Source organism: Octodon degus, unplaced genomic scaffold, assembly GCF_000260255.1.
Source record: "Octodon degus isolate 3935 unplaced genomic scaffold, OctDeg1.0 scaffold00108, whole genome shotgun sequence".
Classification (NCBI taxonomy): Eukaryota; Metazoa; Chordata; class Mammalia; order Rodentia; family Octodontidae; genus Octodon; species Octodon degus.
In genome coordinates, this window is record NW_004524684.1 from 411370 (window position 1) to 434851 (window position 23482).

The 23482-nt window shown below is 40.4% G+C and overlaps 1 protein-coding gene across 1 annotated transcript in view; it reads left to right on the plus strand.

Annotated features, from left to right (window-relative positions):
- Reln (reelin) overlaps positions 1-23482 on the plus strand; it is a 493244-nt gene that overhangs the window by 279907 nt on the left and 189855 nt on the right. The window contains exons 9-11 of the mRNA XM_023724314.1: positions 1452-1548; positions 4392-4632; positions 19730-19875. Of these exons, the coding sequence (XP_023580082.1) occupies positions 1452-1548; positions 4392-4632; positions 19730-19875 (484 nt within the window). The remainder of the gene's footprint in view (positions 1-1451; positions 1549-4391; positions 4633-19729; positions 19876-23482) is intronic.

Here is a 23482-nt window from a genome sequence, read left to right on the forward strand (position 1 = left end):
TATATATATATATATGCTTTCTTTCTTCTCAATTGATAAACTACTTGCAAGAAACTGCATTCTATAAAGAACATCTTGGTCATTGTTCTGTCCTTTGTCAAGGAATCACTTTTCACATTTTCTTTTAAATGCTGAGTGCAAAAAAACATAAATAAAGGAAACACAAATAGCATATAAACCTCCAAGCTAATTAGAACTTTCCTTTGAAATAGTGCATTTTCTGCCAGATTTCATTCTTGTTTGTGTTGAAGCTTGCCCCACGGATCCTGCCCAGGTTTGCTTCCTGCCACACGGTTTGATATTTATTTTAAGCAGCGGCTCATGTCAAGTAGAATTCGGCCGTGGCTGCAATGGCGGAAGGGAGGCTTCCGCGTGGGACGAGGCTGCTGCGCAGTTTTCCTGAGAATACCCGTAGCTTTCGGGTTTTTTCACCTATGCTTAAGCTGTGAGAATAAATCTGGGAAAAGTGCTGTTTAGCCTTTGAGCACATGGCCAGCTTCGGCGGCAGCAGACTGGCTGGTTTTGTACTAAACACTACTGAAATAAAATGAATGAGTCTGGTGAAAGCTTGAAAGCCCTGAGCACTGCAAACGAAACTGCCAGCAGATGCCGCTTGCTGAGAGCCAGGCTCCTCCAGCAGATGGGTGAAAGTTAAGCACAAATTGCTCTATTTCTTTTGGTTCATTTGTTTTTATTGTAATGTAAAAAATTCTGCCGGATTCATTGCAGACAACTTCTGGCAAATGTTACATGGCTGTTTAGTGTTTTCTAGCAGCTCTGAAACTGTGGTCACATTCTTTTTCTATGAATACACTGAACATGTAAAAACCAACCGGCAATCAGTTTTTGAAATGTCTTTGGTGTTCATGCATCTGATATTGAAAGTACTAGAATAGCGAGAAGCACGAAACGTGGAGACAGTATCTCTAACAACAGGCTACAGTAGAACGCCACCAATTGCTTCTGATCGCTTTCACTCATTTAGTACTGGAGTTTTCTTTACAACCTTTTAGTCTCTCCAGCACTGCTGCAGCACTTAGTTAATATACAATGCAGAACGCGCAGGGTGATTTTGTTCCCTAGTTTAATGATTTATTTGCCCTTTAATGTAATCACTGTTAGTTATTAGTAACTTACAGGAACATTGATGGCATTATTAATAATTAATATTTCTATATTTCTCGGCGTAGCACTGTTTTATGAATCTAAATTAATAGGTCATGTGCAGTATCTGTAAAGAAATCTGCTATTTATGTTTTTTAACCTTCTTTCTGGTTCCTGAAATTATCAAAAAAATATTTATGAGAATGTCACAGGAAAGTTCAGTACAGTTAGAAGAATGGGGATGGATATCTAAATATTCAGGAAAGTATTGAAAATATTTGTCAAGAAGAATAACATGTAAGCACTCTTTTATTAACTTTTAAATGGATTGTTATTGCTATTTACAGGGTCAGGTTCGTGTCGCTTCAGTTATTCAGACCCCAGCATCATCGTGTCATATGCCAAAAATAATACCGGTGACTGGATTCAGCTTGGGAAGATCAGGTTTGTTGTCATTTGAAGTATTTTTATAAATTATGATATAAATGCTTTTCATTCACCTATTTTTACACTGCCTTTATTGTACCACTAATCTTTTCTTCATAGTATAAAGAAATCTGATGGTCAGTTATATTGAATTACGTAAGTATTCCTATTCTGACATCCTACTTTAATAAGATATTATCCATCCATGTTATTTTCCATTTTGAACTTCCTACTATCCATAGTCCTTATGCCAGATTATTTTGGGGAAGGGTACCATGGGAATCTTAACTTTTGCAATAGCATCCTCTGCAAGATAGTGCCCTCAGGCACTGCTGTAGGTGTCAGATTCACACCCGGCTCCTCTGCCCCGGGTGTGTGCCAGATGGCTCCAGAAGTCTTTTCCAGAATGTGCTGAGGTGGGGTTGGGTGCTGCTGGGCCTTTTGCCTCTCATCTCTAACTCTTCTATTTCCCTTCTACTTTCTCCTCAGGCCTATTCTTAAATCCTAGTAACATAATGCTGGTGTAATTTATTGTCAAAGGTTAATTTTAAAAAATTGGTAAGAAAATTAGGTAAGATACATTAAAAATATATAATTCATACATGTTGAAAAGGTTTGATGAAATTATCAAAGCTCAAATTAGTTGGCTGCTTCTACAGAGTTTTAAATCAAAATAAAATTCAAAGAGAGAGTTTCGTTTCAGGTGTAAGATATTTAAAGGAGTCTTGAGCTTTTATAAAATGATGGTTAGGACTGAGTTAGCTCTTAGAATAGCATCACTTAATTAAGATAGTGCCCATTATTTTTCTGACAGTCTTGCTTTTTCCACAAGTTGTTCCCTCAGTTTATTTTTTGATTGAAGGAACTGTGATTTGTTTAGGGAAATAGGATAAATATTAGGTTCAAAGTCTCCATTGCTAAATGAATTTGTATAGATTTCTGGTAGGATAAAAAACATTGAAACTTCACATCTAAATTATAACCAAAACTGAGAAAGACAACTCTAACTCTGGAGATTTTAACTCAAAAATTTTAATAAGCTGCCTCCCCTGAGGCAGGATAAAATATAACTTATAGCTACATAACACAAACCAAGTTTGAGCATGCTGTGCCAGTTTTTTCCCCTCAGTACTGGGGATCGAACCCAAATTCTTGCACGTGATAGGCAAATGTCTTACAGGAGAGTTACCTATCCAGCCGTACGTTGCCAATTTTATAACAGAATATTTTGCACCTCTTTCTAATTTCTACTTAGGTATAAAAATACATTCTTGTTCAATCCTTGATTATGTGAACAGCTTTAAGTGATACAGAATAAATATTGGGAATTTTACCTATATCTCTACATTTTTACTTGCAGTGTGTGATATAACATACTTTAAATAAAATATAGTACACATTTCTTGCTGAAAAACAGCTATATGGTTTTATGATTAATAAGGAAGCTGCACACTTAATTACAATGTATAAAGATGACATTCAGCTTGCTCCTTTTTTTTTTTTTAACTAAATAATACTTCCAGTTTTAGGCCATGTACCAAGCAAGCCATCATCATACTCATTAGCGCCAATTTCCCTCACCATTGGTGGTCAGAGTGAAAATATTTCCAATCATGTTTAAAACCAAAATTTATTCTCATTATCAGTTTAGATTCTTTTTAAGCCTAAAGAGATAGTCATCATGAAACATTTTAAAAGACAAGGGAACTGATTACCCCCAAAGGTAAGGTATACCATCTGTAACCTTAGATGACAATTCTTCAGATAGATATGTGTGTGTGTGTGTGTGTGTGTGTGTGTTTCACTGGTGAAAGAGAAATATGACTTTTCTCTAGTCCTTCCAAAACTGATTTATAGCAAGCCCAGGGTACTACTAGTTTGCATTTTAGTATCATTTTTAATCTTGGCTACAGCGATCATTTTTACTACAGCACATTTCTACTTTGGTAGAATAAAATGTTTAATAAAAATATTTTATTATATAGCAGAAGGACCTAGATTCTAACAGATGCAATATAAAAATCATGTTAAATTGCGTCACATTTTACAACTGATCTGCATGAATTTGTAAAGAATTATAAATAAGTATATTAAATTCTCATGGGAAATCTCATTTCATATAGGTTACATATATGAAAATTTCTTGTTACTGGTAATAAAATAATTATTACATAAAGATTGATTGTTAAATATATGACATTAAATTCCCTCTAACAGGTTCATAATTTCAAAATAAGAAGCAACATTAAGATAATAATTTTGTACATTTTCTTATTATCAAGCTAAGTAAACTCTTTTAAATTGAATATGTACCATGTGCAAAAACTATTGCTATAATTTGAATTTTTTACATAAGCATGGCAGTGAATCCCTCCTACTCTGAAATTTCCCTTTACTGGCTTGCTTGAATGCACTTAGTGCCAGCCTTGTTTTAAATACAAAGCTCTTAGTGACCTTTAATATTTAAACTGTCATCATGCAATGTGAAAATTGTAATAATCATCAAATATCAAAATATTCAGGGCCAGGGAGATAGCTCAGAGGCATAAGCACCTATCTGGCAAGTGCAAGGTCCTGAGTTTGATCCCCGGGTACAAAAAAAAAAAAAAAAAAAAAAATCAACAGCTATGGGATTGTATTTAATCTGGAGCAAATATAATGTTTCTGAGATAATGAAACTACAATCTTGAGCAAAATCCAGCCAGATGTGGCAGTCTATTCCTATAATCCCGACACTCTGGGATGTTGAAGCAGGAAGATTGTGCATTCAAACCCAGTCTGGGCACCGTAGCAATTTAACAAGACCCTGTCCTAAAATGAAAAGGTAGATGTTGAATTCCCTACACAACCATGTGTTCCAGAGCCCCATCCAACATCAGCACAATCATCCATATCCTCTACCTGCCTGAGGATGCCAAAGGGGACCACATCCAGTTCCAGTGGAAGCAGGGGAATCTCCAAGTTGGTGAAGTGTATGAAGCCTGCTGGGCCCTGGATAACATCCTGGTCATCAATGCCGCCCACAGACAAGTTGTTTTGGAAGACAATCTTGACCCGATGGACACAGGCAACTGGCTCTTCTTCCCTGGAGCAACGGTTAAGGTTTGAGCTCTTTGGCTTCCCTTCTTCTTTTGAAACCTAAAACTCAATAAACCAAATATTCAAATGTAACTATTTTACCAAAAACACCATTTAAAGAATAAAATTGTATTTCTCTTGCTGTACATCTCAAAGATAGACTGTCACTATTACAAAATCATCTATTCATTCATTTGTCTCACAAGAACTTTTGGTGTCACATACTGGGATGAACTCAGCGAGCATAATCCCAAAAAGACAAATTAACTTCTTGCCTTTGAATGGCTGTCAGCTCAGGGGAGGCAGTTAGGTATATTATCGCACAGACTCAAAGCAGCTCATGTTAGGATTTGCTGAGAAAGTACACACACAATAAGTCCAGAATTGGCATGCAAGGAAGTTTATCCAGGAGACTGGGCCACCCTCAGAGACAGCAGCAGAATCAGAGGTGACCAAGTAAAAGGATAGTGTTTCTGGAATTGGAAGTCTTATACATAAAGGTTATTATAAATTACGTGTTTGTGTCCCCTCAAAATTAACATGTTGAATTCCTAACTAAAGATGATAGTATTGGGAGTTAGAACTCATGGGAGGTCATTGTATCAGGAGGCCAGAACACTCATGAATGGGATTAATGTTCTCATAAAAGACACCTGAGGCACTCTGTAGCCCTCCTTCTATCGAGGTAGTAGGCTCTTGGTAGGCACCAAATCTTCCAGCACCTTGCTCTTGGACTTCCTGGCCTCTAGAACTGTAAGAAGCAAAGTCTGTCATTTGAGCAACTTGATGTATTTATGCTACTGCAGTAGCACAAACTCAGATAGCCTGGAAGGTGAGAGCACAAAGCAAAGCTGTGAGCCAAGTTCCAATCAGTTGTCCAGTATATCTTAGGCTGAGACTTGTGATAAATAATTCTAGAGGTATGGTTACCTACAAGGCCTGAAAACTCTTGCTAGCTGCTGTAGAGGCTGGACCTTGGCTGAAGGCGATAGGAAGGGACCACGGGGAAAGAGCATGTTCTAAGAAGCCAAATAGGAGGCTGATGACAATATTCTAGTGGAGGGGGAAAGGACGAGGGGATGTAGGTCTATTTTAAAGATTTTAAGGAAAGGAATAGAGAAGGCTTGGGGTTGGTTGAGAAGATAAGGGAATGACAGAAGCCAAAGACAAGGTTTGGGCCACTGACGGCCAAGGTTGTTGTTCACTGAAACAGGACAGAGGAGGAGCAGCAGACTCACAGGAAGTCCATCCTTTTCCTTTTGGAATTATAGACCTGAAAGTCTTGAGTACAAAGGAGGAGAAAGTATTTGGGGAGGATTAGAATCATAGGGCAGAAACTCAGAGAAAGTCTGCCCTGAAGTGTGGAAAGGAAGAGGCAATGAATAGACCCTCAAGTGGACCCTGTCAAGGTTCCAGCATATGGGAAAAATGCAAATACAACTTGGATGATTTTTTAAAATGTGGTTTACTAGGGGAATTAATAATAAATAATCCTTTGCCAGCTTAGAGTGAGATCAGAGGAAGAGCAGCAAGTCGAGTATGAACATTTAAAATACCGACCTCTTTTTAATAATTTATTTGAATCATAGAAGAAGGACTGCAAATTACTTTGTAAACTGTCAGCATAGGAACTCTCCTGACAAAATGACTTCTTCCTGAGGCAGTGCAGCCCTGGTTATTTTACTTCAGCTTCACGAACTTACACCAGCTGAGATATTAGAAGCAGGCATCTTCTTTGCTCAGTTTAGGAACACAGCTGACCTTATGAAAAAAGTCATTCTGACTAAGAGCCTAAACCCGTGACTACTGTAAAAAGATCTGTTCCTTTTGCCCGGGTACAGGAAAGCGCTTGTGTCAGAAGAGCCCATGTGCTGTCCCCCTGCCACTCGATAATCAGCAAGGATTTCTACCCTTGTCGTTCAGCACTCACAAGCAGGTGCATAAACCCTTTTCCCATGATGGTTATTCATCATTTGGTCTTGGTGCCCTTTGCTGCATAAATGTACTTTTTCTGCCTCATTTTACAAGCTATTATATTAATCTAATTAACTGTTCAGTTTCTTAATGCATGTACTTTGGTATCGCCCACGATAAAAATGCGTGAAGTGTGGTTTTGCTTCAGTAGTAATTTTAATTAAATTACAGCTTTGGGCAGAGTACACTTTTGCATTCTCTGAAAAGCGGTATAAGATCAAGAAGTATAACAAAACAATACTTGAACCATATACAGGGGAAATAAACAAATAACTTAACAGGTAGATGTTGGGAAGACACATGGGATAGTCAGGAAGCATGGGAATTTACACTCACTACGTTGAAGTTGGACTCCTGGATCGAAATCTTGGTCCTGCTACTGCTGAACTATGTGGCTAGGTCCTTCATCCTACTTGTGAACTTCCCAGTCACACAGCTGAGAATTTCCAAGGATCCTAAATCTAATTTTTTTAAAAAAAATATGATAATGATTTATGTCATTGTCTTTGAGTCAGGTAGAAATTTTCCCTGGCATTTCTCCTTAAATTTTCAAATAAGTGCAGTAAGAATTTGTGGTTAAAGCACTTGCAAGAAGGCACAGGGCTGGGGAATCCATCCCCAGGGCCTACTGTGCCGGCCCTGCCCCCAGAGCTTGGTGAGATGGCAATTGAGACCAGGTGTGGTGGTGTGTACCTATAATCGCAGCTCTTGGGAGGCTGTAAACAGGCGGATCACTATGAGTCCAATCTAGTAGTGAGACCTTGAACACCCTGTAGACCCTTTCCTAAAAAATACAAAAAAAAAAAAAAAAAAAAAAAAATTTGTGCTTTTCATTTGTTTGCATGACCATCATTTTGGATTAGGTCATTTATCTCAGTATGAAAAAATGACTTTTACCAAGTGATCTAGAAATCTATATATAAAAAAATCATTTGTTTAAAATCTATTTAATTATTTGTCAAATACAATTCTTTTGTTTGGTGTCGTCTGAGAAGAAAACTGAATAAAACCAATTAGAAAACATTTCTCAATTTTTCCCGTAGGTTACAAGCCATGTTTCAAGCATTAATTTACTTTGAACTTTGGATTGTGAGGACTTTGCATGTTTGTTCAATCTACACTTTATCTTCTCTATGTTCATTAAATGTTTCCAAATTATTCCCATCTTAACTAAATCAAAGATCAAGTCTACTAACAAATGGGCATGTTACAAAATAAAGTCATTCAAGGAAAAATTCCCAGCACAGATAGAGCTACACGGCTAAGTAATAACTCCCATTTTTCTTGATACTTAGTCATTTACTGTGATATGCACGCATGTGGGATATGCAGACAAACATGTGCACATGCATATGTGTACCTTGAGCTCTATAAACCCATAGAGAAGGTGCTGCATCAGCCCCTGTTATCAGATGTGGAAACTGGCGCATGGAAGTGTTGAATAACTGGATCTAAGCACACCACTCAGCAGTGGCAGGACCAAGATTTCGATCCCGGAGTCCGACTTCAAGGTAGTGAGTGTAAATTCCCGTGCTTCCTGACTATTCCATGTTTCTTCCCAACATCCACCTGTCAAATTATTTGTTTATTTCCCCCCAGGACTATGTATATGGTTCAAGTATTGTTTTCTTATACTTATTGGTCTTATATCACTGTTCTCCATGAGTGCTGTATGCTTCTTCCTCCAGATAACTATCAATATATATAAGGATTTAGCAGCTCAGCCCAAGTTCTAGTCAGTGCCTTCTTTTCTACGTTGTAAAAGCTGATTTTATTTTTTAAAAATTCTACTCACTGGTCTATCTCAAGTATTGACTGCTGACCTAAAGACAACATAAGGAAATACAAGTTTTAAAGTACTTCCTGGGCCATCCAGATAGCTCAGCAGAATAAAGCACCTGTTTAGGCAGAGTGCAGTGGCCAGGGTTCAATCCCCAGCACGTCGTGCCAGCTCCGTCCCCCGAGGGCATACAGAGACTGAGATTGAGATTGGGCATGGTGGCGCACACCTGTAATCCCAGCACTTGGGAGGCTGAAAACAGGAGAATCACTATGAGTCCGATCTGTGTAGTGAGACCCTGTAGACCCTGTACACCCTGTCCTAAATTCATTAAAATAAATAAAAAGTACTTCCCTATGGACTCAAGAGGCATTTGCAGTAACCTCCTTAAGAGGTACAGTACAGTAAGGGTTATAGGATTATGAAGAAAAACTCAATACATTAACCATACTTAAACACTTAGCAAAGATGGCAGAGCCAAGAATTGGTCAAAGGGATGCTCCTGAAAAAGTCCTAGCCCCCCTCATTCCCTAATGCAAATTATGTCACAATTCTTCCATACTCAAGACCCCATCTTCAGGATACAAACCGAACTCCCCAGTGCACAATGCCAAGTCCTCTCCGCCTCGCCCCAGCCTAACTCTTCCCTCCCATCCTCTTCCCTATCTTGCTCCAGCATCATCAGTGCTGCCCATGACTTCACGCTCTGGCTGTCGGGAGGTGGTTTTCCACATTTCCTTTTTCTTTGCCTGTTAAGTCCCCTTCATCCTTAGGGATCCAGTTCAGATGTCACTGTCTGCGGGACTTTTATTTGGTGAATGTCTCCCTCCCCTTCTGTAGCACACCTGCAGACTGAATAAGCAGGGCTTGTGGGATGGCAACTGGATGCAGAAATGACGCCATTCTTTTGCTATTGGCCTTCTATATTCATTCTAAAAGCTACTTCATGCTGCCTTCTTTGCCTGATAACTGCTTCTAAGAAGGCTGATACATTAGAAAAAGCGATCCAGTTACATTGATTTCCCAGATATCCTCTAGTAGGGTAGGGAAGGTATGAACTTCACAAATTTTGTCCTTTTTCTGTGCCATTAAAGTAATATTAAAATCAAATCTATTAATTGACTACATCTGACACTACTATTGCCCCTGGTACAAAATAAGCCATGATTTCATAGGAATTAAGTTTCAGTGCCATTCATATAGAATAGTAGCTTTCATTATTAACTACAAATGTCTTTTAAGTGCTAATACAGAATAGAGGAGTAAAGTATCCAGCTGTTGATCTTGCAATATTTGAGAGTGTGAGGTCAAATTGGAAGGATAAAGAGGAATCATTATCATTCACTATGTATATTTCTCTTGCCTTCTTTAGATATTTCCTTCAGTTTCTCTGGGGGCATTTAAACCTTTTCATCTATCCCTGTCCTTGTTGATCTGCAGTGGGGCACAATGTTCAGGGACCCAGTAGAGTCATTAGTTTAAAGAGTTACCTGATCTGGGAACTGCAATTAGAGGTCACTGGCTTAACTCCACCCTGGATGACCAAAAGGCCATTGCCCTCTTCTGACGCATCAGTGAGAACTCTGAAGTACATACACAGGAATCCAGCTTTAATGTCCACCGTGACCTTAGATCCATTGGGCTCTTTGATGTGGGGTTGGAAAGCGAAGGAGGACTCTAGAAGGTTAGAGCATCAGTGTGTTCTTCCCGAGTAGCTGTCTGTGTGTCCTCCATTCTCCTGCACATCCGTGACCCTGCCTGCCTCACCTCCCAGGAATTTTACGGAGAACTTTCCCAGATGAATGAAAGAGGCACCACTTTCTCGTGTCTTCTACTTACCACCGTCACTTCTACTGCCCCCGAACCCCTCAGCAGTGCTGTGTTCACCACCAACTGTCAATGTCAGAACACAGAGTGCTGTGAGTGCAGGCTCTCCCAGAGCACCGCACTCCCTAGCGATCTCTGGAGGGCCTGGTGGCTGCCCTCAGCAAAGCGAGGAGCCTATGGCACAGTCAGTACAAGCCTCTTTCTTGATTATTGGTTACAACTACTCTGCCGTCTCTTATGAAATACCACATCTTTTTGATAACTTTTTTACCTGATTTCTAGAAGGATCAAGAAATGGTGTCAGTAGTTCCTATCGTTTAAAAAAAAAAAAAAAAAAAAAAAGGAACGCCTGTATCAGATCAGCAGCAGCAGTCGCTAGAATAGCTCTTGCTATCGTGGCTTTTGTCACCTGGTAACAAGTCTGTCCAGTGGCCTTGAGTGTTCGTGCCACATTCAACCCACCCAAAGCCAGGGAATGATTTGCCTCAAGGCACTTTCTGAAGCACCAGCTTTGAAAATTGTCTTGGTTTTACCATCAAAGAATTAAAGTATACGAATGGAATTTTCCCACTTTCCTCATGTAAAACAGTGTCAAGGTTTAGCATTTCATCCTGGATAGGATTCTCATATCCGGGAACGATGCAGTGCAGTGGAGATGGCATAGATATTGGATATTAGTCAATGAAAATAACAGCAGCAGTCACTGTGATTCTGACTAATATAGCACGGATGATCACGATAGCGGCAGCGCTGTTGATAGCGCGTCCTGACTGCTTTGTGGGAGACAGAGCTATGAGGGAAGGCATGCGTCCGTTGATGAGCACTGTAGATGAGCATAGGGTGTCTGCAAGGCCCTGGGTGCCCAGCATTTGACCTTGGCAGTCACACTAAAACCTGCCCAGCTGGTCCACCATAAGTAATCCCCGCCCAGCTCCTCAGACACGAATCCTGCAACCTGGGAATATTCTTTGTTTCAAGTTCAGAGAAAAGCATGATCTATACGTAGCTGGGAAGGTCAGTCCAGAGCAGTGCAGCTTCCTGGTGTCTGTGGCTTCAGTAGACAGAAGCACTGCAAAGGGCGGGGTGTGCTCCAAGGAGAGCCAGGGACGACCACCGGGGAGGTCCTCGAGCGGGGCACCCGCATTTTCATCTCCCCATCCTTTAACACACCTTGCACAGCAGAGTCTCTGGATGGATCCAGATCCCGTGCAGGTGAGTATCGGTCAGGCAACTGCTCCGCCTTGCTTGTTCACTCCCAGCTGTAGCCAGAATGTTCACTTTGAGCATGTGAACCACCCGTGGCTCTCTATGTTTGTGTGCATGTGTGCAATTGCACATGTATGCTTGTGTAAGAGAGACGGAAAGCACTTGGCTCGCTTTCCATTAGTAGGCATTTCTGTCTGCTTAGCTTTCCGGCTAACCCTCATCTCGCCAAGGCATAAATCACCGGCTTCTGTCCACCCTGAACCTGGCCTCCAGATTAAATGCGGATTACTGTGAGACAGGTGCTGCTCCACGTATTTTTATTTTTAAGATATCTTCCCACCCTGATTGCTGTGCCTGCACTGGCTAATCTTTTTTCTATTTATCACCCTAGTTTATTGTGTGGCCGGAACAGAATTCCAGATTACTCCTTCCACACATTTATGTCAAGCAGAATTGAGAGGTAAATCAACACTAAATGTCATAGCTTCTGGTAGGAAGGTTTGGCCTTTCCAATAGCCTGTGACTTTTAAAGCCTCATCACATGTATTTATAAGAAACTTCCTTACAAGTAATTACTTTAAATTTGCAGATTTTTACAAATGATGTGGAGTAACTGAGGTCTTCCCAGTACCTCAGTTACTCCACATCATTTGTAAAAATCTGCAAATTCGAAAGGGTCATGTCTCAGCCTCTGTTGTCTTACTGTGATTCTGTTTCTTTGCTTCCCCTTCACCACATTTAATGCTGATAAATATCCTATGGTGACAATTTTCCTAGTTTAACAAACACCAAAAGGCCCTGGCAAGGATAACAAACATTAGGTAAGTCAACAATCTATGAAGGAGAAGCCTTGGTCAGAACAGGAGACTCTATTAGTTTTCTTACTGCTTTTGTACATTGTGCGTTTGCCCAATTTGACATCCTAGTGGACAGGAGGTGAGTCCCCAGTCCTGAACAAGAACTGAAACTCACATTCTCAGCTCCTGCCATCACCTTCCTGATAGAATTGTCACAAAGTGCTGAATCATCAATAAAAGGGAAAGATCATCCTGTCCAAATGGGGCAGGCGTGGAAAGCTTTGTTAACTTGTTTGAAAAGTTTAAAGTCACAACTCAAATTGAGGTTGGGTGGGGAAAAAAAACCAAAATAAATGGTAAGAGAAAAGACTTACTAGAGGCATTGTCACCCTACTTTTGGAGAGTATAAACTCCTACAGAGCAGTACCAGCCTACTCTAATACCCTACTCTAATGCCCCTTCCATAAAATACTCCATTGAGCACTCCAGAAAAAAGGTTTCAGTAACTCACTTTATGACTGTTTTCTTTGCCTATAAAAGGTAAATAGAACGAAATAATATGCTTTTTAAAAACATGCTTTACAGATCACTCTACCGGCTTTCTAATGAGGATAAACCTGAGCTCAGTAAGACTTGTGGCTAATCCATGTTCCCATGTCTTTTTCCATTAAGAATCGGGATGTTAACTATGATTTTCTGGCCAGATTCCAGCTTGGTTAATTGCATGCTGTCTACCCAAATTCCCTTTGCTTGGATATTCTCCACTCCAGATTGTACTGCTCTTATTGTCATATTTCCCCCCAGAGGTGGATGCGCAATATTGTAGAATGAGCCAGAATAGAATTTGTTAAGCTAATAAGAATACTTCAGGGATAAAGGGTTAAATGTAATAGTGTGCTTTTCACAATTTCCCTCAATGAGGCCTATTTGTACAGTAATTAATGTGGAATGGCATTAGTGAAACATGGAAATAAGCCAGGTCACCATGACCAGAGTCGCAACAATTCAGAAGGAGCTGATTTTGATAAATCCTACCCAGAGTAACTGAAGAAATCTTCACAGCCTCAGTGCTTGGACGTGCTTTTGTTTTTGTTTTGTTATCTTCTGCTTTTGTCTGAAGCTGACACATTTAATCACTAAGTCAACCCAGTACTCAACAACTGAAATTTATTTTGTGCTACGTGAACACTTAAGATATAGCGACATTTCCACCATCTTTGCACCTGGCCCAGCACCCAGCACAGTGATTAGCAGAGGGACATTCATTGAGGTAAGGTTTCATAAATCAATAAGTGACAAGGGGGAGAAAATGGACATTAACATTTAAAGATGTTAATTTGATTCACTAATCATGGGGCTAGCCATGTTCCCTACAGGCCCTCATTTAATCCTTATGATTAGCCCCATTTCACAGATGAAAAAACAGAGGCTCAGAGATACCGAATGGCCTTGAGTTTTAAAACTAAGTCTGCTTTCCTTTAAAATCTAGCCTTTTTGTTCTGAGTTATATTGCAGCCTGGGGTCCCACATGTGTGTGACAACTTTGACCTTACTTTGAGGAGGTGAGCCTAAAATCCTCAGACTCTAAAAGTCAAGTTGATCCCCAAAGGCAAGATTAACAAGTGCCCTATGGAATCTTACTTTGTTATAGTTTTCTCTCATTATTCTAAATCTATCACTGTTGCCATTTTAGGGTTGTCATAACTATTGCCAAGTAATTATGCACTTGTCACAAAATGTATCATAAATTGAATCTTTATAGATCTTAATACGAAGTGGTCCAAATGTGAATGCTTAATAAATCCAGAAAATAATGAGAAAGAAAACACTCTCGAAGCTCCCTGAAATCCAGTCACCATGGTTCAGTCTATTATGTGGACCAGAGAAGGCGCATGTCAGCTCGCCTGCACCTGGGCTGTGTGCAGAGCCAAGTATTCAGTTTTTAAACTGGCACTAAGTTGCCTAGAAATTGAATATGTGGAAAATAATAAAAATTCATGTTTCCCCATGAGAGAAATCATTCTTTTCCTATTTGTATTTTAATATTAAGTAAACTTCGGTGCTTCACAAAACCACTGAGCTGGGGTGTAGGTAATGTACATTTTTACATGATGACAGCTGTAACTCAGCAAAGGGCTTAAGAAGCATGTTCTGGGCAGGCCACAGTCAGCCAGCCTCCAGCCCCCTCCCCCACTGGTGTGGGCACATTTCCTCTTCATCCAGAAGTTCCTGTTTCAATGTATTTTATTTCCGGCTGGACAGTGGCTAATTTATGGCTCTGCCAACAATGCCATTTTAATTAATTTTATTCATCTTATTTCTTTTTCCTCTGCTCTTCAGATCTCATCTGTTTGCATTGCCTAGATTAATTAAAAAACCTCTCCTCTCTAAGGAGCAATCTGAAGTGGCAAAAATAATCACTTAAAATATTACAGTCATTACAAAATTGGCCGTGGTGGAAACCATGCATTTTCAATTTTCCTACAAATGATGTTTTAGCTTCTTTTTAAAGTGCACTTTGTATCTGAATTGTCTGCCACCAGCCAGCTTGGCTATCAAAAATGGTCTTCCAGCTGGGTGGGCTGAGTGACAGCTCCTTAATGGAGGAAATGGATGGCTCTCTGCTCATGTGGAGGGGACGGCATACCAGGCAGATTTCATTCCATCTGCCACCAGCTCTCTGCAAGCTGGCATTGCCCAAATACCCAGTGTACTAATTCCGACAAAAAGGATATTGTCAAAAAATAGATTATAAGGCTGTAGATGCTTGAAAGAACCATCAAGGTCATTAGACCCCAGGGAGATAATATTAACAGGTGCCTATGTTCTCCTCTTTGATGAAAACATAATTAAACAATGGTGTTGGTGACTATAAGGTTTTTTTGTTGTTTTTTTTTTTACAAGTCCAGAGGTGAAGTCGTTAAAATTTTCAGCTGGACATAGGGAACGACCTTAGAGAAACACTAACCTGAATTGTGGCCAAGGACTTGTTCTACAGAGGAATTTGCACTGATGTTTCCTGTTGATGCTCTTCTGAATGGCAAATTCTTGTCATTTCATTACACTGTGTTCTGCTTGTCAAGTAAAGGAAACCCACTTAAGAGTACAGTTGGTTGATTGGCAAAGAGAAACACAGAAAGATTATCTGAAGGGATTTTTAACAATGAGGTATTTGCTAGCACTTCAAGGTTTAAAGTATATGTCATCAATCAATGCTAAAACAATAAGCAAAATAATAACTGATGGAATCATTAACATCATTAAAAGGGCTAAAAATAGAAAAACTTAGTCATTAGCAGAATTTATACCTTTATTTTATCCAAAATAAATGCTTATTTACCTGGTACATATTTAACCTTACTCAATCAAAAGTTGGGACTTGGAAGGTTACATGTGATGTATAATTTGTTCAGAAAAACCTGATAGATTTTCATGATGCTCAAAGTGAAGTAATTCTGAAATCCAAAATATTCTTACTTTATCAGTTGAAGAGCTTATGTGGCTCACAAAATTAGACATTTAATTGTTTGTTTAAATTGTCTAGATTTTAATTGTTATTGCATATAAATGACATGAGTTTGAATAGATGCTAAACAAAAACAGCTGGGTATTAAAATTGAAAGCAATTTCCTGAAATCCTTTTCATACTTTCAATGCATGATTCACTTAGATTCTTAGCGTTGTAGGCTGATATTATACAATACAATTTCATCTGCAATAAAAGTGGCTTCAGTCATCTTGTATTATAGAATTTTTCCAGTGTTTGGAGAATATTTGGTAATCTGCCAAAGCTTGGAGGACTCTTAAAGTTCTAATTGATGGTTTTATGTGTCCTGATAATGCATGACTGTTTGCATATTCTTACGTGTGTAGTGGGACATATTCTTACGCATTTTACTAAAGGTTTTAATTTGATGTGAAGAATTTAAATGGCTATTCTGGTGAGACATAAAAATATTTTTTAAAAACTTGATTTGCCTATCACCAACTGCTAAGAATATGGAATAGAGTAGCGTATTTCAAACATCTATTCAGAAAAAATGATTGTTTTCATAGCAGCTAGAAGTTTCCAAGAATACTTCCTTATATATTGCTAACAACCCATTTAGAGAGAGTAACACTGATTATATTCTTCAACCTGAGAAACCGAGGTATAAGGGTGTTAAATGACGTGTGCTGACCTCCGTTATCCCGTAAGCTCCAAACATGCCTCCAGATTCCAATCCCAGTCTCTTGAGAATAGATAGTAACTGAGTTCTCATTCTTTGTCATCTCAGTTGTTGCCTTCCTCAGTATGTTCCTCGATTCCTGTCATGCAGAATTAATTGATTTAGATTCTAGGAGGAAGTTCAAGCAGCCCCTCGCCAAGCAGCCGCCGGGTTCCCAGGTGCAGGCAGAGAGATGCAGAAAGAAACGTGTGAAAACCTAAAATGATCTCAGTCTAAATACATGCAGCTATCAATTCATGATTTGGAGACTACCTAGGACTTTAACCCAATTCCAAGACAAATTAAGCCCCTGAGATACAAGAGTGTTAACATGGAGCTCTAATTTGCTTTGAAATTAATTGAGGAATCCACAGAAGGAACCTAACACTTCCCCTCTGGCTTGTGTGTAACCCCTTGAATGGAACCCAAACATAAGCTCTTAGAGAGGGGACTCCATAGGCCCCTGGCTCTCAGGTAGCTCGGGAGTTCACCAGTGTGGCAGACTAAAGCATTTCTTACAGCCTGAGAGTGCCCTACCTGCTCATTTCACTTTCAGGAGGCATCTTACTCGCACTGCCAACCTTGGAAACACTGGGTTCTGGGCAGAGTAGGGACAGAAATCATCCTGGTCTCCTCGCCATGGGGTGGAGCCCTGTGAGCTTGGGTGTGTTGTGTGCATCTGTAGCACAGGCTTTTTGGATGAGTGTCACCTTATCAAAAGACTATGCAGAAGTACTGCAAGAGGAATACTTCTCCCTGCTCCGCATGGCCAGGGTGCTGGGCTCCTTTAAAAGGACAAAGCTAAACTTGACAGACAGGATTAGGAGTTTTCAGGGCAAAGACCCAAACTCACTGTTATACAAACAAAAAACAAAAACAAAAACAAACAAAAAAAACCATTCTCTTTGTTCAAATTTAGCTTTAGTACTGACTATTGTGCATTTGCTATAAATTGGTCAAAAACAGCTCTGTAGTGACTTTGAAACTGTACCCAAGACTAAGCCATTCTATCCTCATGGAAACTTGTTGAAGATAAGTTCTTAGATCTACTAATATGAAAAGTGGTGAGGATTTGTTTGAAGGGAAGTTTTTTTCCAGGTTTCTTTCCTCATGCTTGCTACATTCATTACTTAGATTTCATAAGCTGACACTATTGTGGTCATAGTTGTAAAATCAGTATTTGATAACTAGCATTTAGTAGCTACACATTTGCAAATGGCCTGTTCAGCTATGAAATGTGAATAGCAAATTAACTAACAAAAAGGTCCTTTAAGATATACTTTTGTGGGCCAGCGAGATAGCTCAGCAGACTCAGTGCCTGCTTAGGCAAGCACAGGGACTGGGGTTGGATCTGCAGTACTGGAACTGCACACCACACTGGCACCACCCTTGGGAGCACTGAGCAGGCCACCCAGACCAGCTGTGGTGGCACAAGTCTATAATCCCAGTGCTGGGGAGGCTGCAAACAGGAATAACACTCTGAGTCTGAGCTTTGTAGTGAGACCCTGTACTAAAATAAAATAATAAAAATAGGATATACTTTTGCTTTTCAATTATGCCAATTCAGTTTGTGAAATTAATTTAACTATATGTCACCCAGTTCTTTAAGAATTTTACTTTTTCATAAATTTTCTATCTCAACTAAGTTTAAACTGTACATCAAGTACATTAATAATATAAAACTCAGGAGGGTAGCAAAAATTATATAGTTACAGTTTTCAAATATTAACAAATAATTCTACATTAAATAAAGCCCAAATTGAAATAATTAAATTGATATTTGGGCAAATAGCCAAAGTCTCATGTTAGATAAGTCATTCTGTTTTATCATACAAATATATTATTGAAATTATAAATTTTTTCCTTCACAGGAACAGATTTTTCATGTATACCATTTCCTTGGATATCGACTTTTGTATTGATCACTGCATCCTTATATTAATTCTGGGTAGATGCAAGCCACAGTCGATCAGGATTCCAGACTAGGGAGATAATCGTGAAGACCTTTATTTAGAACTCAGTAGGATTTTTATTAGGAAAGTAAACTTTTCATTCTAACTGGCATTGACTATTTTTACAATATGCATTGGAAAGGAGGACCCCCACATTTCTCATTACTTGACAATTTCTATTTATTGTTAAATAAATTGAATTCTAGCTTTTGATCAATATATCTGGGTGAGTAATTGTGCATAATGAGCTCAGCTTAGCATCCACAAATACTGCATTTGAAGAAGATTCTCACCAGCAGAGTCAAGCCATACCCTACACTATTACCTAAGCTGATGATGGACCTGGAGAGAGAGTGTGTTTGTCTTAGTGCTATGCAACGATTCCTTGAATATCATACACTCCTGCTCGCTTGAACTTCTGGACATCATATGTACTCTTCCAATCTGGTAGCAAGTCTGATTCTAACCCAGTTGATGGTACCAGCAAGTTTCACTGTTGTACAACATCTCCTTGTATCCATTTGTGCATTATTCTAGCATACCACCCACAAGAAAAGTGTGGAGTTTCCCAAGAATTCCACCTGAGGTCTTTTACATTCAGGCCCGTCTAGTTCTCAGATCACACCTATGTATCACCTTGGTAACTCATTCATGTTTGTCCTCCAACTTGGATTTCTGATTATCCTTTCTAAAGCCAGTTGAAGACTGGCTCATGGGTGAACCCTGTTTGTATAACCAGCCCTAAGTGTGATGATTCCTTTCTTGGCCATATGGCAATGTGCTGCCTGGAACAGGGCCACTCTTCCTGGGGACCATCATGTACTGCTTAGGTTTGGTCGGAAACTTAGCCTGAAACTGTCTGACTATATCTGATCATACCTGGGATTACCTTGACCTTTTCTGTATTCCATGTTTTGATTACCTGGCTATTCTACTCATATTCCATTTACAGACAAATTGTGAAAGATTTGAGTGAAATATATGGAATATTGAAAAGGTCAATGCGATTTAGCTCATAACCACAGAATTTAAAATATACAGCAAGTCATCCTCAGACTTCATTTCCACAACAAGGGCTATGGTAAAGAGGGAAATTATTCCAATTAAAATATTCTCGATTCATACTGAAGGCCGAGATGGCAAAGCTTAAATGCCCTCTTGACTGCTTTTATGTGATAACTTAATAAGTTAGACTGAAATAGTAATTGAATTAAACAAGACCAAAAAAAGAGAGAGGTAACAAGCTCTTTTGAGTTGAGAGTCCATCACAGAGGGAAAAATATAACGACTTTCCTAAAAACTCAAATTATACACGAGTAAGACAGATAGAGCTGCAAAACCAATTCAACAGCCACCCCATGCTCTTTTTATTTACAGCATAGCTGTCAGTCAGATGGGAACTCCATTTATTTCCATGGAAATGAAGGCAGTGAGTTCAATTTTGCCACCACCCGGGATGTAGATCTTTCTACGGAGGATATTCAAGAGCAGTGGTCAGAGGAATTTGAGAGCCAGCCAACAGGGTAAGTGTTACTTCCCATGCTGTGTATAGCACTTACATTTATTCCCCCGGACATATTTTAAATGCATATTGTTAAATATCAAAAGCATATTATATCCACAATGGTGATTCTTATCACAGACAGGACAAAAGGGTTACACTTATCCCAAAGATTCTTTATAGGTAATCAAACATTTGATGCATATCAAAAACCTATGGCTACAAACACCTTTAAAGTCACTTGAATCACTTATATCTCATCTTAATTTGTTCAGTTTTTGCTGGGCACACAGGAATTTTTTTCAGTGTTTATAGAATACAAAATCTTTCCACTACTATCACATTGAAATTTTCAGTTGTATTTGTGGGATCTGAGATTTATAGATGCTGCTACTTGATTTTCATTGGAATGTGTCTTTCATCCATAAAAGTTGTTTAAGAGATCAAATTTATCTTTGAGAGATTTGCCAAGATGGGATTTGGGGCTGAATTGAAGTCAAGGAGCCATGGAGCAGTGCAAATGGCTTGGTGGCTACAGTTTTCATGCTGTTGTGCTGTGTGCCTGCTTCAGAGTTCTGGGTTAGCATGAGTTGGAAGGTAATTCTAGAAATTTCCTGGTTCCCACTTAGCTTTTCCTGTTGTTGTTAATACATACAATCAGCATACCAGGGGCTTGTTTTCTGCTCTGTATTTCTAATACTGTGAGGTGGATGGATGAAATTAATATAAAATGTGGTTTCATAATAAATACAGAAGAGCAATAACTTAACCATTCCCGGTGAGGAACTTTACCAGGATATCTGAAGGGTAGACATGTCACTCTGATCTCAAAGGAGACTGAGCTTCCAAGTGCCTGAGTGACAAGAAAGCCTATATACCTCTGCTGGGCTCTATCCTCCCCACACCCATGACCTTCATCCAGGCCCTTCAAAGGAGTCTAACCAGCAGCTGGAGGGTCACCATGTTGGAGTCTCCCTGCCGAATACATGCTTCTGTTGTAGTTAAGACAAGCCATGCCCTTTCCACCTTAGGGGACTTTCTCTGGTCCAGCCTTTGGCACAGGTCAGGGTGAGCCCCAAGGGACGCTGAAACCCTGTCTCCACCCTTCATTGGCCTCTGGGCCCAGCACCAGTGCTCTGACCTTCAGTCCGTATCATTCTGCTTCTCAAGGTTTCTGTCACCCTGAGCTCCTTTTTGGCCTCCAGGAGACTCCAGGGCCAGGCTGATGCCTTGGGTAACCTTGGGGTACACAAAGGCTCACAGAGCACAGCCAAGACAGTGCACCAGGCTTCTGTGTCTGTTCTAGAGACAACAGATCCAGCAGCGGCAGTCAGTTCTGTCCTTCGGGCCCTGACACCGAAGACCAGCTCATGCCCTCTCCTGGGTACCCAGTCTGACTCCCCAGGAGGGGAGGCCGAGTGTTCCAGGACCAGACGCATATAACCCAGACTCTTTCTCCACCCCAACCTCATACTGCTCATGGATCAGTAAAGAGTCAGCCTCTCCCTGAGCCCACACACTCTGAGGACTCGGGATTCCCCTTGTTACCACCTCCATCTCACAGAGCAGACATAAAAACACAATTTAGTCCCAGGAGGACCGTTCTGACACACATCTTGCATCCCACAATACCCACACATTCTGTCTGTCTGTCTGTCTGTCTGTCTGTCTGTCTGTCTGTCTATAGGCATGTATCACTGTGCTTGGCTTTCTGAGCACGCATTGTAGCAGTAAGCTACACCCACACCACACTACTCTTATTCTTTTGGAGAGAGATAGATTTCATTTTGCCCAACAGCCTTCAGAGCTGTCTACTCCCTCTCCCTGAGTGCGCCCCCTATTTTAGTTTCTCACATCAAAGTCTACCCATTAAAGAACAAAAGAAATGTTTCCTTAGGGCCGGGGATGTGGCTCGGTGGTACAGCGCCTGCCTAGCAAGTGCGAGGCCCCGAGTTCGATTCCCGGTACCAAAAAAGAAAATAGTGAAAATAAGACCAAAAAAAAAAAAAGTCCCTTTGGAAAAAAAAAAAAAGAAATGTTTTCTTAGAGTCTGTCCAGCTCTCTGTCAATAGCATTTATGGAAACTCAGTACAAAAGCATGGAAAACATCTTTATGAATTAAGCTTAGAAAGGTGTTGATGATATTAAAAGAAACTGAACATATTTTAGAAAAGTAGTGCAGTAGTCAGGAGACAAAGCTAGCAGGAATACGCATGCATTCCAATTACAGAGGAGACATTCATCTTCACTTGGCACTAATGACGTGGGAGGTTTTGGCTATGGCCAAATCCATCATCCCCCCAAAACAAACAGAAAAGGAGCTGCAAGTATTTCTACCCGCACAGAACACAGAGGACAGCAGAGAGTCCTTCCACCCCACACGCAGACAGCTCCCTCTGTCCTTGGCCAATTCTCTGGACTGTTTATCAGGCTCTGTCACCGTGAAGAAATCATTGCTCTCTGGCTGTGGCACTGCCAGCATCCCCGCTCCTAACAGCACACGATAGTGTGCTCCAAAGAGGCAACTGTGGCCTCCATTGCCAGCCAAGCGATTCTGCTAAACTCTAAAACCAGCCTAATTTGTCCCAGCCACTGCACCGTAGGCTTCTGTGAGGCTTTTGCCAGTAGGATACGAAGCCACCCTGCCAGGATCACTGCTCGTGCTGTCGCTTCTGGAGGCCCAGCCACAGGGCTGCCATTTATGTTAGAGACATAAAAGGATGAGAAAACATAAGGAGAGGCCATAGAGTCGTCTGCGCTCTGAGTGACCATACAAATGGCGACTTAAGCCTTGGCCTTGGGGTGGAGAAGGGACTTCCCCGCCCAGTACCAAGTGTTGCCTCACTGATAGGAAAGAACGGTGACAGTGACGGACTCCTTCTAAATCATAGCGTCGGGGGAAAATCCTGTCATGAAATCAAATCAGTGTGAATATTTTTAACCTGGGGTAGTAGGTGAGACAGAAAATATTAGTACTTTGGCGGTGAAATCTTAATGTGTCCTGCTTCTCTGAAGTTTATTGTCCATTTGTCCCTTCAACCACTACCACCCACAAAACAAGCTTCTCTTATAAGCGCACCTGCTAAAGTAGATAGGAAACAGCTACTAGGTCTCCTGTGGATTCCAGAGTAACCAGCTGAATTGAACGGTGGAGCTCTGAGGCCACTTTTTTAACATGCCTTTAATTAAATTATTAATATGGTGTAATACTGTCATATCTTTTAAGTGTATTTCCCTTCCATGAGAATCAAGACATGCAGTGGCACGTCTGTACTCCCAGCATTCAGGAGGCTGAGGCAAGAGGATCACAAATCCAAGCCTAGTCTTGACAGCTTAGCCACTGAGTGCCCATCTCAAAATAAAAAAATTTTTAAAGGTCTGGGGAGATAACCCAGGGAAAATGCCATGCTTTGATCCTCAACCAAAAGAAAAATGATGAAAGAAAAATATGCCATCCAAATAAAGACTTTCCAGATAGCTCAGTGGATTAAAGGGTCTGCAAGCAGGCCCAGAGGCCGGGAGTGCCTTCCCCAGGCCTGCCCTGCCACCTTGGCCCCAGGACAAGCTGAGAGGGCAATTGAGGCTGGGTGTGGTGGTGCACGCCTGTAATCCCAGCTCTTGGGAGGCTG